At 37.8% G+C, this 15,683-nt stretch overlaps 1 protein-coding gene across 1 annotated transcript in view; it reads right to left on the bottom strand.

The window, feature by feature from the left end:
- Positions 1 to 15,683, bottom strand: part of AOPEP (aminopeptidase O (putative)) — a 498,190-nt gene that overhangs the window by 100,033 nt on the left and 382,474 nt on the right. Inside the window, 2 exon segments of the mRNA XM_020971658.2 lie at positions 11,979 to 12,053; positions 12,681 to 12,743. Of these exon segments, the coding sequence (XP_020827317.1) occupies positions 11,979 to 12,053; positions 12,681 to 12,743 (138 nt within the window).

The following is a 15,683-nucleotide window of genomic DNA, read 5'->3' as shown; positions in this document are numbered from 1 at the left end:
AGGTTCTCTTGGAAAAGATATTGGAGTGGTTTGCCATTTCCTTCTCTGGTTCATTTAATAGATGAGGAAACTGAGGCAAACAGGGTGAAGTGGCTTACCCAGGGTCACACAGCTAGTAAGTGTCTGAGGCCAGATTTGTACTCAGGAAGATGAGTCTTCCTGACTCCAGGTCCAGTGCTCCATCTGCTCTAGAACCTCAGCTAAACCCAAAGTGAGATAGTCTAGTAGGTAGAGGTAAAATGGAAGTGCATTCTAGCAAGGAGGGACAACTTAGGTAAAGGCCATCATGGTGCAAGACAGAAACATCATCAACAAGGAAGATTATCTAAGGCAGTTTAGGCTGGACTCAAAATGTGAAGGGTTTTTTTGGGGGTAGGGAGGCCAAGAGTTTGTATCTATCTTAGAGGGAGAGATTCAAGATTGTAGCACGGAGCCATGACATCATCAGACCTGTTCTAGAGGATGACTGTCCAGGTAAGAGGTGGTGAAGACTCGAACAAGGGTATGAGCAGAAAGTACTTTATTAATTTTCAACACAGTCTTTTAACTCTCAATATCAAAGTAAGGTATGTTTAAGTATATTTAAAACAGAGAGAAGTGGGCAGCTAGATGGCACAGTGGATAGAGCACCGGTCCTGGGGGCAGGAGGACCTGAGTTCAAATCTGGTCTCAGACCAAACACTTGACACTTACTAGCTGTGTGACCCTGGGCAAGTCACTTAACCCCAACTGCCCTGCCAAAAACAAAACAAAACAAAAACCAAACAAAAAAAAAAACCCAACAGAGAGAAGGACCAAAACAGATAATGAATGTAACATGGGATTATAAACATTGCCCAACATACGTGCTCTCCTCCAGATTCTGCCTTTTATTCTCTAGTCTTCTTCTCCATCCTGAGAGCCATGATGAAAAACTGCCATGGGAAATTAACACCTACAGTTACCTTCCAAATACAAAAGGAAATAAGCAAAATGGCCACCAATTTCTAGTCTACCCACCAGAAAAAAGTTCACATGCTGATGAAAAAAATATCCACTCAGTAGTTTTCTTTCCATTTTTTTCTTTTTCTTCTCTCTCTCTCTCTGGTGAGGCAATTGGGGTTTAAGTGCCTTGCCCAGGGTCACACAGCTAATGAGTTTCATGTGTCTGAGACCGGATTTGAACTCAGGTCCTCCTGACTCCAGGGCTGATGCTCTATCCACTGTGCCACCTAGCTGCCCTCCTTTCCAACTCTTATGCAACATCATGTTATACAAATTTGGATGTCCTAACAAATGAATAAACATTGTCTTCTCATTAAAACAACAACAAAAACCTACCATCCCAAACTCCCTACCTTTTGAAAAGCCACCTTTTCTTGATTTCTGTGAAATAAAATAGATAAATAGTTATGTGGTATCTAATTGTCAAGAAAGACTCATATGTTTGGTTTCAGAAATAGAAAGGAAAAAGAGAAGCAAAGGGTTATTCTCAGAAATATTACAAGTGGCAAGGAGTAAGAAGGTTATGACCAGAACAGAAATATCTAATAATTTGCAAATGACATGCTAACAAAAATAAAACGCGGTATAAAGAAACTACAAAAGGTTATGGGGTTAAAATTCACAGGATTTTAGATTGGTCAGGGTTTCTGATTAGATGGGAGCAAAATGGGATAGCAAAAAGAACACTGGACTGGGACTCAGGAGGCCTTGGTTAAATGTCCAATTCTACTACTGCATTCTTTTGTGACTTTGGGCAAGTCACTTAATCCTCTAAGGCTTAAGATGGCCTTCATCTATAAACTTCGAGTGGAATGAGAAGAGCTTACACTACGTGACCATATAGGATTAGTAATTTAGAGCTTCAAAGGACCTCAGAGGCCATCTATAATTCTCTCATTCTACAGATGAGGAAACTGAGGCCAAGAGGATACTTATTCAAGGTCACACAGGAAAAGAGCATCAGAAGTAGAATCTGAATCCAGGTTTCTATGTCATGCAGCTTCCCTTAAGCTCTGAGCATCTGAATCTATTACCACGGTCATGTGATAAGCCTTGACTCATTCCAAATTCAAATCTTGTTTTCCTTTTATTTTATCTTAAATTCAAACACTGGAAGGGAAAAGAACACCCACTAGAGAAGGAAGAAAGAAGGAAAGGAAGAAAGAATTTTTTACTTACAGTAAGAAAGACATGCACTAAACCTGCTGAGGTTTAGTTTAGTATTGATTAGCACAGTATCTGGCAAACAGTAGGTACTTAATAAATGCTTGTTAATTTGACACATTTATGTTTTACATTAAATTATACTGAATTTACAATTCATTTCAATGGTATTACATTTTACATTACACAGAGATAAATTTATCACAGAACACAACTGCTCCCAGACTTTGATGATAAAAATGGTGGCATTCTCAAATTTCATAAAATGATAGTACTGAACTATATGTGACAAGCAACTGTCCACAAAGAAAATGAGTAAGTAGGAGTGTAAAATGGATTCATATCCTTCTACACAAGGCTAAGATGATTAACAAAAATGTCACGGGAGCTTTTGTGTCATGCTTTCCTTTGGTAAATACGGATAGGGAACCTCACTTCCCTTCTCATAAATATCGAGATACAAAAACACAATTAAAAGCTAACATGTTGTACATAACAGCATATGGAATCCTGCATTTCTAAAAATGGGATCAACGACTTTAGCTCATAGCTCATCTTAGATCATTAACATAAACAGAACTTCCAAGATGCATTTCCAGCCTCATGTACTCAGTGTTTTCAAACATGTTGATAAAGCCTGTATTTCTGCTTATAAATTACATTAAAGTACGAAAATACATTCAGATAATTAAATTTCTTAATTTCCTTGCATAATTTCTAGTCCTCATGTGTCACTGGAAACACTATGTCAGTGTAGTCTAATTGGTTAAGAATACGAAGTACTTATATTCTTTTTGCTACACTCACTTGTACTTGGATATAACCTTAGAAAGAGAGGGAGAGAAGAGGAAAAGAGAGAAAGAAGGGGGGGAAGAGAGACAGAGACAGCTTCTTTCTCCAACTAGCTCAGAAATTTATAAATAGCAGAAATTGTTTGTTTAGTAATCTCCTTATAGCTTCAAACCTAATATTCTCAGTAAATATTGTCAACTTAGTAAGCTTTTGCTGAGGAGATGTGGGTTTCAGACTATACTAGATGCATTAGATGACTTTAACTTTTTCTGTGCATTGGTTTCAGAAGAACCAAAGTCTATAATTTAACTTTACATACTTTTTCTCAGAAGGCAAGAGGACAGAGCTTTCTAGGCAAATAAGTTCCTGTTCAAGCAGTTTGACAATGTATATTTTCAAACCATTACTGTTTAGGATGCTTAAGTACTAGCTCATTACCAAATGGTACTTCTGTAATTCAGAAAGTCTATGTGGACTAAATGGCTAATATACTTTGATACTCACTACTCCCCAATGGGATCTTAATGTGAACAAATTCTTTAATTCTAACAGAAAATAAACCAGCATAAGTCAGTTTCCTCATTTACAAAACAAAGGGTTTGGACTGAAGAGTGGGTGAGGCCCCTTCCAGAGCAACATTCTATGATTTTAACCATCTGTTTGTTTGACCAAAGCAAAAAAAAAACCCACAAAACTTAATACAATATTAAGACAATAGGATCTAATAATTCAGCAATTTATTTGGGACCTAATAATTTGACACAATCCACATGCAGTGTGGTTACATTTAACAAAAAGCTGGACAGTGAAATCAAACACCTTAATTTCCATGTTTGAGTTCTAAACTAAATATATGTAGAATACATATTTCTCTAAGTTTTTTTCTCCTTTGGAACCTAAAATTTTTTAAAATGACAAAATTCTACAGGTCAGAGGACTAAAGCAATTACATTTTAAAATCATGCATTAAAATATTTGTCTCCTATAAATACAAACAGAAGTGATGTATACTACTGGGATTAACAATAGTTTCCCAATGTTGAGAGAAATGGAAATAGTGCAGACCCTAAACTATGGGATTACTAAGGGAGTATCGCTAAAATACGGCATCTTAGTGTTGCCATCTGAGAACAGGCACCAAATATCTCATGAAAATTCCTCAGATGAGAATTATTGCTAAATAAAGCATTCTGCCATGGCAGCATAACTAACACTTCCTAAAAGTAACTAAAAACCTCTGATCTCTTCCCCCTCACCCTACTCCTTTTTCTGTAGAACTCTTGTGTTTTATATTAAAAAGGCTTTAATCTTTCATTGCATAGAAGAATAGAAAGCAGCTGGCATCAAACCTGTTATCATTAACAGTGATATAAATTATCTGCACCCTTTCAGTTATTTTCAAGCACTCCCAATTTTAAAATGGATGCCTTATACTGGTAGTGGTCCATGAAAAGGACAAAGGAAAAAGCCATCATAGTCCTAGGCATTTCTTACTGTTAACATCTAGAAAAGAAATAAAATTTCATTTCCCACTCTGATACCAAAGGATTGTTCTATAACCATTTAGAAGCACAGTGTTATTACTCATGATGATATTTTAAGGGTCAGCCAACATTTCCATCCAAAGATTTTTATAAAAATACATTTTATTTGCATGCTGGGTACGGAGAAGCCTCTACTCTTGGTTTTCCTTAGAATGACTCAAAGTAGATTTTGGTGTTTGTGTGTTCCCTATTGCGATCGGCATATGTTTTTAAAACTGTGCTCCATCTGGTGCTTTAATAGTATAAGAAAAGATAGCAGACCCACTCCCACACTACTAAGAATATATTTTGTAGCAATTCTCCCCAGGCTCTGCTAAAAAAAGACAAGGGAGCAAAGGTCATGTGAAATTTGATCCAACTAAAGCCCTGGTAAGAGATAATTTCTTACGTGTGGACTTACCAATTTGTTGTAGGAAAGAAAAAGCAATCACAAAATTTAAGTGGTTATCAAAAACAAAGTGAAACAACTTTTTTCTGTGTGTGTGTGTGTGGGGGGGAACTACCAGATAAAAGATACTCAAATAAAAGTGGGACACAAATTTGAGAAATAAAATTATAAATTTTATGTAATAACTACATAATTATTTCTATATGACATTGATTTTGAATTTCTTTTTAGAAAATGCTGTTTTCCTTTACCCTCCAAACTTTTTGTATAACACAGGACAGAAAATAGTAAGCAACTATGGAAAAAATAAGGAATTATTGGTAACTAGAGTTCTTTTTTCCTTTGAATCCATTAAGCATTTCTATGAAAACATGGTATCAATAAAACTATTGTAAGGTAGTATTACATACACACATAGTGGATAGGGATCATCACTGAGTAGAACACTCACAAAGAGAAACTACCACACCCAGCCCCTGACAAAGCTTACATTGATACTGCATCATTAGCAAAACACATAAGATCTTTGGTGATTATATTATTTGGAACTACTAGGAATCTAGCAATTAATCCAAATTGATGACACTTGGTCAAACACTAGGTGAAGTCCATCCTCAGAATTCTTGCTCTGCTTTTTGGCTGATGGCTCTGGAGTTTCAGCCGTAACTCACAGTTGATGATTGATTTATTGATTGTTGATGGTTTCTTGTTGTTATGGGTTTAAGTAAGATACTCCATCTTACTAAACCAGTTTTCAGGAAGGAAATATACAGTAGAGAGAGTGGCTTTTATTAGTGTAAAAACTGGTCTTTAGAAATCACGAACCAAATATAAATCGAGGCTTGCCAACTAGCAAGCCACAGAAGAAAACAAATACAAGCAATGTTATTCTACTTCAAAATTTCAGGCAAATAACATTATAAACTTAAAAAAAATCTTAGAATAGATTTTACAATTATTAAAGTACTCATTCTTATAAATGGACAAAATCAGAAAAGCAATAATGGTTATCACCAATGGATAAAATCCAAGCTACTTTTATTTTTAAAATTAGAAACTTTCCTACACAGTTCTGAGTCTTACTTAAGACTACTGAGACTGAGAATCATTGTTGACTACAATTTCAAAGTATACACAGAAAAGAAAAATAAGAATAAAAAAAGGCAAAATGTTGGTGTGCTTTAGAACCCAAAAGAGACTGTAATAATTTCCAGGTAAATATTTTTAGGGAATAACTATAAAATTTCATGAAGGGATTTTATCATTCAATCCAAACAAATAGTTAAAAGACTGATAAATACCATAAAGTATGGACTCGATGAGTGATCTTGTCATGGAACCTCAGAGTCTTATTTTCTCCATCTATAAAATGAGGAACTCAGGCTCTAGAGTTGAACTCTCAATTCCTTTACAACTCTGAATCGAGGCTTCCCAAGATTTTATAACAATCTCTCTCAGGATTCTCATTTTCTTTTATTCTTGCTATTTCAAGGAAAATTCACTCCACGTTTAAAACTTTAATTTTAATGTTTAATGGAACTAAACAACCAAGTTACACTTCAAAGGGCACTTTTTAGAATACATCTGTATACAGCATATTCTATAATTCGTGTCTCATAAGCCTGGATATGGAGTCAAGAAGATCTGAGTTCAAATCTGTAGACACTTACTAGCTGTGTGACCATAGTCAAGTCACTTAACCTTTGTTTGCTTCAATTTTCTTCATCTGTAAAATGGGGACAGTAATGGTACCTACCTCACAGGATTGCTGTGAGGATCAAATGAACTAATATTTGGAAAGTACTTAAAGCACTACATAAATGACAGCTATTATTATTCATTTCAACACTGGCCAAAATGGTCAGCTGGGAATCAAGACAATATGAGGAAAGCATGTTATCAACATAACCCAAATCATATTACTATCATTCAAGAGGTTGATGTCAACATTAAGTAGCTAAACATGGGATTCCTAAGTTTCCAATATCAACAGAACAATCAACAAGCATTTATTAAGTACCTACTGTGTGTGTGCCAGGCACTGGAAATACAAATAACAGTCCCTGCCCTCAATAAGCTTTCATTCTATTTGAGGGAAAGAACACATACACAGAAAAGTAAATGCAAAGAGGGCACCAAAAAAATAGGGGACATCAAGACAAACTTCTAGTGGGAGATTGCACTGGAGCTCATCTTTGAGGGAAGCTACAGAGATGAGAAGGGAATACATTCCAGGGATGGGAAGATAACAGCTCATGAGAAATGGATAAACAACAGAAAGCACATCAGGCTGGGTGGAAGGGAGAATGTCTGGAGCTCAATCCTTAAGGGCCTAAAAAAAAAAAAGAGCCAGAGGGGTGTGCATTTCATCATAGTGGACTAAAGGGAAGCACTGGACTTTTATGACCAAGTGAGTGACATAAGCAGACTTGTACTTGAGGAACGCTACTTTGGCAGTTGCACGGGAAATGGAGTAGAGAAGGGAGAAAAAAAAACCCCACCCAAACTTGTGGCACACAGACAAATTAAGATGAAATTTTCAATAATCCAAGAGATTATGAGGGCCTGAATAAGAGCAGAACTGTGAGTGGAGAGAAAAGGATGAATGAGGGATATGTTGTAGAAGTAGAACTAATAAGATTTAGCAACTGATTGAATACACGGGCAGATGGAGTGAGAACTATTTAGGAAACTGCTTTGAGGTTTGGAACCTGAGTGAGCAGAAAAATGGGGATGTCCTCAATAAAAATAGGGAATCTAAGAAGAGGAGAGCTTTTGTGGGGAAAAAATGATGAGTTTTGTTTCAGACATAACGAATTTGAGATGTCTACTAGATATCGAGTTAGAAGTGCTTAATAAGCAGCTGGTGATGATGGACTGGACCTCAGGGGCGAGACCAGGTCTGGGAATCACCTGCCTAGAGATGGTAATTGAACAACACTGTTCAATGTCAGGCAACGAATGCTACAGGCAGTAATTGTACACTTGCCACTTAGTTTTCATTTTAAGAATTCTTATTCCTTTCCACAAATGACTCTATAAAGTTTTAAGAAATTACAAGTTTAAGCAAAATAAAGACTATTTTTGAGTCAGAAAACTGAATTCCATCCCATGTCCTAAAGGAATAAGTAGATATGCATCGTACTCCAAGTATTCCTTAGAACTAGAATTTTTAGAAATTCTGCATCAGTATTCTGGATAAGTCACATTCTTTCAAGGTAAAACTGCCTTATTCCAATTGCTTTGCCTCAATCTTTGATTATAGTGAAGAACTTTGTGTTATCCCTGAATGAATGTATGTGAAAACAGAAGGAAAAAAAACAGGAAATTTGAGTTGTTAAGAGCTGATTATATAGGAGGACTCCTATTTGCTTCCAAAGCCCATTTACTGAAAACTACCGAATGAACACGTAGATATAATTTATAAAACATGGCTATAACTGCCATCACTTAACATATCTTTTATTTTCCTTGTTGATATACTAACTTATTAATTTTGTTATCCTAATTCCTATGTCCTTCCCCATTCCATCTTCCTCATAACAAATACTATTCAAATTAAATGAAATCCTGAAGTAAAAAAGGAAGAATATCAGAAATAATGCCTGAATATAAGAAACCTAAGAGAGAGTGGGTTAAAAATAATACAGACGTAAAGTATAAAATATAATTCTAATTTATATGGTGGAAAAGAAAAATAGGGAAACCTACAACAGAAAAAGGACAGAAAATGTAAAAGAAACAAGAGTAAAAGAAACATCAGGAAAAAGATGAAACTCAATGATCGGAAAGATAAAAAGATACATATAATGTATATATATATGTGTGTATACACACATACACACACACATATACATACAGATCTAGCTATTTATCCGAAAAGGAGGAAATGGGCAAATGAAAAGGATAATATAAGAAACCAAAGCCAAACTAAATGGCAGCATAAAATAACCTTTAATTCCTTGTCTAACAGCTGAACCTCACTTTAGGGAACTCCATTTTACGGGTATAGCCTTCTAGGCTTTTGCATAGCAAAATAATAAATTTCTCCTTTTGCATTTTACTTAGAGAACCTGGTAAGTACAAATGCCATTATCAGTTAGAGAAGGCCATAGCCACCACTTGTCATCCTCGAGTTTATTTATTTTTTAAAGTTCATATTCTTTTTAATATAATTACTTGCCTAATATCCAAATTCATATTATTCTTCCATTTATGTATTCTTACAAAAAAAAATAAAACATATACACAAAGGACAGTTCTCCCTTGGCTGTCCTTTTCTTGGATTTTTTTTCCCATTTGTATATAGCAGTTACTAGCTCCTTGTGACACACAAATTAGTAATAGCAGAATCCTCCTTTGGGAGAGAAAATGTGACTCTCTCAATAAAGAAAATCACAAGGTAGTGGGTTTGATCTCAATCTTCAGTGCAGGCTGAAGATAATGGGCAGCTGGCTTGAGATGGAAAGTAAAGTAAGAAAGGGAAGTGACTAAACAAATGGATGTAGAGACCAGATATAAAATATCTATCAAAACCAAATATAATTAATTCCTTACTTTAGTAGAAATGAACAAAAGCAGTAATGCTACATTTTTAAACGCTAGAAAGATTATTTTTGTTTTTAAAAGAGTAAGGTGACTTTAATTGTGAGGAAAAGTATCTATTTAGAGGCCACGTATGGAATTAAACGTGGAGTCTCATGGAACCGGACATCATAAGACGTTCAAAACCTATGTCAAAGGCAACACAATGATTACTCTCTTTACTATGCAAGACCAAATTTCAGAAGAGATCTTCGAATAAGAATATAATATACTGAATGGACCACTGACTCAAACTGGAGGATGAGGATTCAAATCCCATTTCTAATACTATGTTTTGACAAGTCATTTCAACGCCCTCTCTAGCCCTCAGTTTCCACATCTGTAAGGTGAGGAAGCTGGACTAGATCTAGGCTTCTGGGGTCCCTTGCAGTCCTAGACCTAGGATCCTATAAGCTATCTGAAATACCAGGAAGTGGTTTGATGTTTTTATGAAAATTAACAACAAACATTTCTTCAGTTTCACCTTGCCCTGGAAAGGCATCAATTAGCTACACAGTCTTTGTCCCATTCTCCAGTGACCAAACTGCTGAGACAAAATGGTATACAAATGCTTGGGGATTACTCATGAAGAAAGGCTCAATGCGACATATTTTATTAGAACTATTATCATCTACTGTGCATGTCTAACCCTCAAAGGTACTTGGGCCCCTTCCTCCATAAGGAGGCTTTACATGTCACTCTCCCCTCCTGACAGAGTACTCTTATTAAAAACGCTGGCCATATTTCACTCCATTAAGAGATGAAATTTTTTTTACCCACAAGATCGAACATAATCTAAACTTTAGGATGAGGAAAACAAACACAAAAAACCCCCAACATAAAACCCTTTATATCCACTAGAGGGAATAAAAAATCTGAATTCAGGTCACTCTCATCCTTGCAAGTCTCCGAGAGACTACGATAAGAAACTGTATTTAAAGATTTACTTAATTGTATTTCAGAACAAAACAAAACAAAAACCTAAATGCATTCCTTTCCTTTACATCTTATTTTATGAACTTGGGAAGATTTTATCTTGTTACATGAAATATCTTGGACATTTTTTTGGGAGGAGGAGTGGGGTTCAGATGAATATTCTCACATCATATAGAAAAACACAAACCAATTGTAAACCATCATTCTGTTTGCTTCATATCTTCTATTTTGAACACCCATATATCACATTAAAAAAAATCTAACCATGAAAAGTTTTTTATAGAAACAACAAAAAATGGAGACATAAAATTAATCCTTGGAAGAGTGCATATAAAGGCTTCTTTGTGTGTGCAGCTTTTCCCTCTATTACTGGTTAACGAAAGAACTTGCCTGAAACATCAAAGACTAACCTAACTCCACTCTGCCCAGAAAAAACAAGGGCACCACATTTCACACCTTGTATTGTTGCTACAAAGTACTAGATTTTTAAAGCCAGTGATCCCAATGCATTTGAAAACTGCCAGGTTGAAGCTTGAGTACCTTGGAATTTTCAATATCACATCCAGAACAATGTGCTTTGTGGATATTCAAGAACAGCACAATGCCCATACTAAGGCAAGACATCATAGAAGTTGGCAGCCATGTTATCAGCAAGAATTTGGCTACAGAATTAGCAATGATTCATCATACATTCTAGAAGGAGCAAAACAACATACCGTACTATTTTAATCCCTTGATTCTATCATGGATCAAAAACAGGAAAAATAAGAAAATGCAAAATATATGCATATGAATTTCCAATGCATGGGTTAACATTTTCAACTTTGTGTAAGTTACCATGCAAGTTTTAAGATTTTGTTTCTTTTTAAAAAAAGTCAAAACCCAATACATTACTTACCTTTCTATTATATATTATATAATTATATATAACTTATTGTGTGGTTCCCCTGTAAAACAGGCAACCCAAACGTCTGCACATCAAAGTGTTCTAATTTCTGCTTTAAGGCAGCCAACTTTTCACTTACTATAGAGTAAAAAAAATTTCCTCTAGTGCTCCCAAAGTTTACAAAATTATTTAACTTTTTCCTGAACTCAACCTTAGAAAAATTATTGAAAACACACATTAGAAGTGTGCGCTTTAACAGTGCCAACAATGCCTTCACAGTCCTCATATGCACACTCTAGATGTATCTATCACAATATACTACTTTTGGATATTATTCTTAAGCATTTTTTTCCTTCAAAATTTATTTTAACACTATAAGATCCAACATAATTATGTGAAAAAATAACTGCGGAAAACAAGTTATGTGCTACTGCAGAGCCTCATTAAGATTGCTACATTCCTCCCAGTCCCCTCCCCCCAAGATATTCAGAAGGCTCTATTAAAAAACAGGAAATTAATGATTATCAGGACTCACAGTCGATAAGTCCCAGAGAAACAGCCTCACAAATTAAAAGTATTCTGCATTTTAAGTTTAGTTGAGCCAAGTGCTTCTTCCCTGCAGTGCCCATCATAGGGAGGAAGTTGAGGACAGATCTGATTACTAATTTATTCCATGGCAGTCATGATACAAGACCCCTACCTTTTCAAAAACTTCTTCAGTCTCCCTCCTTCTTCTTTTCCTGGCTCTTAGATTTACCCGGATCCATTTTGTGACCTGAAGTTCAAAAACCATAGTGCTTTTTTAAAAAAAAGGAATGCGGGACCTGAGGGCCACCGCTCAGCATGAGTAAGAAAGTATAAACAGACTTCGAGCCCCATTTTTCCACTGCTTCACCGGTGAAGGACACGCACTGTTCCAGCCTGGAGAGACGCTTTTAGCGGAATAGTCACTTGACTTGTGTCCCTTTCCTCTCCCACCTCCCCCTAACACTGAAATTGTCTTTTCTGCCCCCAAAGAATGGAAACTCTGAGTTCAGCGTTAAGTTATAAGAGAAGCTTCGGTATACTTGGCAAAAGTATAGGGGTGGGGGGAAAGAAGAGACTCAGGGCTCTTTCACTTCTGACCCAGGGCTCAGATTTATTAATCTGCTCACTGGCTCTTCCGCAATTGAGTCCCCCTCCCCCAAGAAAAGCAGCATCTTAATCACTGCCGATCTTCATTAAGTTAACCCTGGAACACTGTCAGAAGCAGCCCCGGGAGGGGGGGTATCCATTTCAGGGTGCCACCCCCGCCGCACCAGAAATGCGGGATGGGATACGAGAAGGCGCAGGGGAGGAGGGCGAGAGGATGCCCGTGGGAAACCGGCTTGACGCCGCGCACGAAGGCAGCTTTTCCTCTCACCTCATCATTTACTTGCTGAACGAGCCGACTCTCCGCCCAAGTCTGAGTTTCTCCTTGCAATGGCTAACGGGAAGAAGAAAAAAAAAAGTAAAACAAAGTGCAAGTTTATAGAGGTTGCAGTAGCCACGCGGAGCTGGAGCGGGGGATCCCCACGTCTGACACTCTCCACCCCTCACCCCTTTTTCCAAAGCCCCATCATCTGCCTGCTTCTCAGACTCTCTCTCCTTCCACCCTGTATACCCTCCCCCAGCCTATCTAAGGAGCCTGCAGCGCTCGGGGCTCACTGGCGTCTCCCCCGCTTCCCCTACCGCACCCCAAAGCTCCCTGGGCACCGCGCGCGCCTGGCCCCTTACCTCGCCGCTGCCCCGGCGCAGCCCGTACCCCGCGCGCAGCCCATGGCGCACGCGGTTCAGGTTGTAGTGGGTTGGGTATTTTCTTTCTTTCTTTTTCTTTTTTTGGGGGGGGTGGTGGTGGATGGAGGCGGGGAGAAGGGCTTGGCATCGGCTCTCCTGGGCTCAGCCCCCTCCCCTCCGGTCTACAGTCTCGGAGGCGGGGACGGAGCGGCGCCGGCCGTACCCCCATCTCGGCCGGCGCTGAGCAGTAGCAGGGGCTCCTTCGGAAATGAAACACCTAAAGGGACTGGGGCGGGGGCGAGGACGGAGGGGGGGCCCGGTGCTCGAAGATGAGGAGGAGGCAAGGGAGGAGCCTGCCTTAAAGGTATAGAGGCTGCCTTGGTGGGGTGTCCCCACCCCTGTCTTTTTTCTTTCTTTCTTTCTCCCAGTCCCTCCCACCACCTCGGAATACAGGTTCCCTCCAGCCTAAGGACTGAGGCTCTCTCTGGGTCTCTCGCGCTTCCATAGTCTCCCCACTTCACCGCAACCCTAGATCTTTCACTACCAGGCAGAGGAAAAATTACTGTCTGTCCCACGTACTGGGGTTTACAGACGGCCCCAAACACTTAGATGTCTATGTTTAGGTCAAAAACTAGTTTACAAACTTCGGTCATAGAGATTAAGGGGCCTTCTAATGGAGTTTTCTCCAGGAATGAACTAGAACACGTTGAATATTAATTTAAGACTTTTTCCAGTAGCCCCTTGACCTCTAAGGAATCCAGAATAATGGCAGGTGAGTTCCCAGGGGGAATGATGAAGTGCATTTTAAAGGCTGAGAAGCTAGTTTGCCTTCTGCTTACCACCTGGGTCGTTTACATTACTTATTGCATCTCGGAAACCGCCCTTAATGAACTCCAGACATTCGTTAAATGCAGGTTGACCAGGAAAGGCCGTGTTTGATTTGAGCACTAAAGTGACCCAACTTTCTAGCTGCTGCTGCAAATTTGGATACAGTCTACATTAAAAAACAACATCAACAAGGACCCTTAAGGTAACTGTAGCTGATAAAAGAGACAGTCAAAATATATATTTTTCATATTTAGGGGGAAAAAAGTTGGCACTGGGTATATAAAACTTTTCCGTATGCTAGTTGTTTTCCTACCATGAAATAGTTTTGCTTCATTACTTGAGTTTTGTTATATTAGCGCTAGAGTTCTGTATATATGAAACATAATGGTGACATCACTAGAAGTCACATGGGGGGTCAGGGAAGAGGTAGGTCAAATTTGTGCGTGCTAATCTTGACAGTATCCCTTTAACTTTATCACATTTCTCTAAAGAAAATCTCTTACCCCTCCCCCCCTTTTTTTTTTTATTACTACAACATCTTTCTTTCAAGATCAAAAGCCTTAGATCAAAGCCAAGATCAAACTCCCTGCTTTAAATAGAAGCAACATTGCCATGAAGTAGTTTACACAAAGAAGTTCTTAATGGAGACATCACAGTAGAAAATCTTATTTCATCCCTTTAGTTCATATTCACAACAGGACTACTTAAAAGTACATTCATGATGCAGTTCTATCATGAAAATATACAACAGACCTGCCCAGAGGGGTAGCATTTTACTTAGTATTTCTGTTTCCAGGAAGAAAAAAAAATGCTAAATGCTTCTAGAATGATATGAAGTAGTTTTTAAACCACCTCACATGACTTTAATTATACACTGCTAGGAATATTATTATTTCAATTCTATTGCTAGTAATATGGGAAAGGAACAAGCATTTATTAAGCATCTACTCTACCAGGCATTGTGCTAACAGCTTTTAAAAATATGATCTCATTTCATCCTCACAACAACCCTGTAAGGTAGGGACTTATTACTATCCCCATTTTAACACTGAGGAAACCCAGGTAAGGGTTAAGTGACCTACCTAGAGACGCATAGCTAGTGTGTGACACTTTTCTGAGGCTGGGATTTGAACTCAGGTTGTCCTGAGTCCAGGCCTGGTTTAGCCCAGGGCACTAATAGTTTTAAAAGAGATCAGCTTTATTAACAGTTAACTTTTGAGTCATAGATTTAGAGCTGAAAATAACCTTAGGAAAGTGAAACCCAGAAAAATTAAGTGACTTGTCCAGTGTCTTACAGGCTACTTGCTAAACAATCTGGTCCTAGTCCTCTGACCACAAAACTAGCATTTGTTAGACAGTGATTGATTAAGTGCTTTGGCAATACTAAAAAAGGCAAAAATTCAGTTTCTGCCCTCAAAGAACTGCCATGCTGAATCATATAGATTATTTTGTCCAGTGGGAGGAAAGAGTTAAAAATAATTAATTTGCAAAAATATAAGCACTCCCAATACATACACTTGGGCCAGTAAAACATTACAAACAATGAGGAACATCTTTGTATAACTGGAAAGCTACTTAATTTTAAATGGAGAGAGAACTCTTAAGCACTTAGGCTTCTAAGACTACTTATGACAGCTCAGGATCAATAGAAATCTATTATTGGCACACATTTCCCCACTACAGTTTCTTCTCTGACTTCAGCTAGACCTCCGAATTCCAATGTTGAATGATTCAGTATTGATATACTAAGATGCTTCCATACAAACATACACCCATTTTCCACTTAAATGCCCTATGCTTTTGACCCATCAACATTTTTTAA

This window comes from Phascolarctos cinereus, unplaced genomic scaffold (assembly GCF_003287225.1).
Source record: "Phascolarctos cinereus isolate Bilbo 61053 unplaced genomic scaffold, phaCin_HiC Scaffold_4;HRSCAF=312, whole genome shotgun sequence".
NCBI classification, from domain to species: Eukaryota; Metazoa; Chordata; class Mammalia; order Diprotodontia; family Phascolarctidae; genus Phascolarctos; species Phascolarctos cinereus.
Note: the sequence above shows the minus strand (reverse complement) of the source record. Positions and strands in the feature narration are given on the sequence as shown.